General features: G+C 42.8%; 1 protein-coding gene across 1 annotated transcript; it reads right to left on the minus strand.

Annotated features, from left to right (window-relative positions):
* Nucleotides 1-389: 389 nt before the first annotated feature.
* LOC131333488 (dynamin-related protein 4C-like) lies at nucleotides 390-2,708 on the minus strand. The gene has a single exon (XM_058368034.1). It carries the CDS (start codon nucleotides 2,674-2,676, stop codon nucleotides 622-624), a length of 2,055 nt encoding a protein of 684 aa, XP_058224017.1. The 5' UTR covers nucleotides 2,677-2,708; the 3' UTR covers nucleotides 390-621.
* Between the last annotated feature and the right edge of the window lie 327 nt (nucleotides 2,709-3,035).

Raw genomic sequence — 3,035 nt, forward strand, 5'->3', positions numbered from 1 at the left:
TTTAATTACATTCATCATTATATCATCCACAAAAGTATTTCAATGAAAAAGCATTTCGGCTTTTATGTGTCTTTCTAATAACCAATATGCGACTTCTCTAAGTTTTACAAATAAACAGTGGTAAACTAAATATCATATCAAAGCAATTATGTAACCACTTCAATTCAACTGTTAATATGAGATATTGTAGGTACATTAGCATGCTAACTTCGCCACTGTTTTTGTACCTAAATATTTTGGACCAGCTCTTGTAATTGAGTCCCGTCAGCAACTATCAAGTCGATAAATTTGCTAAAGTAGTTTGGTGTTTGTCCAAGTTCCCCTTACCGATGAATTTCTCAAGTTTTTTCTACGAAGGGGAGCTCAATCAAACTAAAGTATAGTGAAACTTCAGAAAATAGATATTGTTATAGATATATTTTCCAAAGCACTTGACCAATTTCTCTCTGGAAAATAGTTTTCCAGTAGAAAATACAAAATAGCCAGCTTAGGAAGCAGGGACCCAACAAAAATAACCAAACCAGCCAACTTAAACGGGACTACTCAATTGCGAAACACAAACAAACTGACCGAAAACATAAAACCAAACAAGAATCTGAAGCAAAGAAACAGACATTCAGCTTAATCCTCGACGGTGATCCTATCCATAATCTCAGCCACCACATCCTTCGAGTCCTTGAGCAACTTGATGCTTTTGTTCAGCCTCTCGCGCTTCTTCGCAACAGCAGGGGATTCATCAAGAATCCTTTCAATGCCACCACCATGCGGTCCCATAAACTCATTGACAACTTCTATTTCCATGTCACGGTTAACCAAGTTCTGAATACTAAGCAGCAAGTGCAGAGCCATGCAATCGACAAGCCGTTTCAGAACAACTTTCCAATATGCAGTGATTCTCATTTTCATATCAAACGCCTGCTCTCTAACACTCGGGTAATCCCGTAGATGGCCAACTTCAATCTCCCCAAAACCTTCGATCGATATCTTTGAGATCCTGGAGTAAATATTCATGGCCTCCGTGAACACATTCTGTTGGGCCATAAGCTTACCCCATTCCGACGTGTATTCCGGGCTACATGTGTAATCAGCAAGCTTCTCCATCTCCACTATCTCCATCACGTGATCAAAAGACTTTTGCTTCATCTTTTCTATGAGATTACGGGCTGCTCTGATTGTAGAGGCTTGGAGTTGCGGGTAACTATCGCAATGATTCGTGAAAACAGATATAACAACTTGCAGGACGTAGTCCCACACTTTGGCTATGAAATCCACCGGTGTTTTGGATATCTCCTTAACTTTTTTCTGCAGGATCATGAGGAAGGCAGTGCGGGGAAGGAAATTAGGTAGCCCAATTCCTTTGGTTTCATTGAGCACCCTAATCTCCTCCAGCAGAAAGTTGTCTGTTGATTTATCTTCTGCACTATTTTGAAGCTCCTCGGAATACTGGTTCAGCATTTCAACCAACCGAGCAGTGCAGTGCATGTGTTTCTCATCGGGGTACTCATCGAATTCGCCTCTAAGGAGAATTTTCTTCAGAGACTCTTTGGACAACCCAATAATCCTCATAAACGCCGTCATTGCTTCAGCAACCGAAGATAGATTCTGAGGCATTTTGTTCAACTCAGAAATGCTTGCGTTAAGCTTCTCATTGATCTTCCGGACGATATCCGGTAAGCATCTTGAAATAATTGTTGCTTGTATTTGGACCAGCTTCTGTGCAAGAACAGGTACACCAACCATAGACTCATCAATCTTGGATAGCAAAGGATGAGTTTGGAATAGTCCAGCTTCTTCCACACGGGCTTCCACATATGACTCATCGCCAATCCGATTCCTCACGCAAACGTAGCCAAGCCCAATGTTCACATCATCAACCGTGACCTTTTCGAGCAATCCTTCTGGAGCTTTATCAGCCTTAGTAACCACGGCTAGAGTTCTCTCACCGGTTTTGTCCACCCGCTGAGACATCCTTATTGATTCGCAAGTAGGGAAATCAACAGTAGCAGATAAAACATTCAATATTATGCTTTCTTCTGGTTTTATGTACTCCATAATAATCCCAGATATCTGCTCATAAATATCGTCGGGTTGGCCATGAACAGGTACTCTAGTGATCCCGGGGAGATCCACCATTGTGAGATCCGGGACACCTCTCTTTTTCACAACCAAAGTCAATGGGGTGTTTGATATCCCCTTCCCATTCCCTGCAATCTCATCAGTAGCCGAAACAATGGCTTCGGCAATGTGGGTTTCGTCGGTGGGGACAGTCTTGCCATGGTACTCCAAATGGAGCTCTGGTTGAGCATGTTGGTGGTGTTGGAGCCTCATAATGAGGGGAACTCTCGTGCAAATCCCTTGGCCGCGGGGAAGACTTATTCCGGCAAGCGATTCCAAAACGCTCGATTTTCCAGCTGATTGGTCACCGACCACCACAATGGTCGGAAGCTGGATGCCTTCTTGTGCCACTTTTAGATGGCGGAGCTTATCGACCGCGTCGAGCAGAGGGCGGATCCGCTCGTTCAACGAAAACATCAACGGAGGGTGGACTGGAACGAGAGCAGTTGTTTCTTCTTCAGCAACTAATGCAAGTGGCTGTGCATCGAAAGCCATTGGGGCTTTTGCGTTGCCTTCTTTCTGCTGCAACCCTGTCTTGCTATGCTTATTTTTTGAACCCATTTTATTTTTTTCGAGATAAAGTAATAGTGAGAGAGAGATGGTTCATGAAAGTGTATGGTTGGATGCATTTATAGGGCTTAATTTCAAAAAATGCTGTGGAAAACGAAAGGTCATGCACATGGATTCTTAAAACCCGAGTAGTTGGCTTGGCAAGTTGGGATTCTTAAAACTCGTGTTTATTCACCCGAGTGTAAAAGCTTTCATTACCAATAAAGGTTCTGGGTTCTGACATAGGCGTGGTTAGCAGACAACAAATCAGTTTTTGTCGAAATGGGAAACCAAAGTAAAGGGTCTTGGTTCTGACATAGGTGTGGTTAGCAGACAGCAAATAAGTTTTGTCGAAATGGGCATACATTCGA

This window comes from Rhododendron vialii, chromosome 7a (assembly GCF_030253575.1).
Source record: "Rhododendron vialii isolate Sample 1 chromosome 7a, ASM3025357v1".
Lineage (NCBI taxonomy): Eukaryota > Viridiplantae > Streptophyta > Magnoliopsida > Ericales > Ericaceae > Rhododendron > Rhododendron vialii.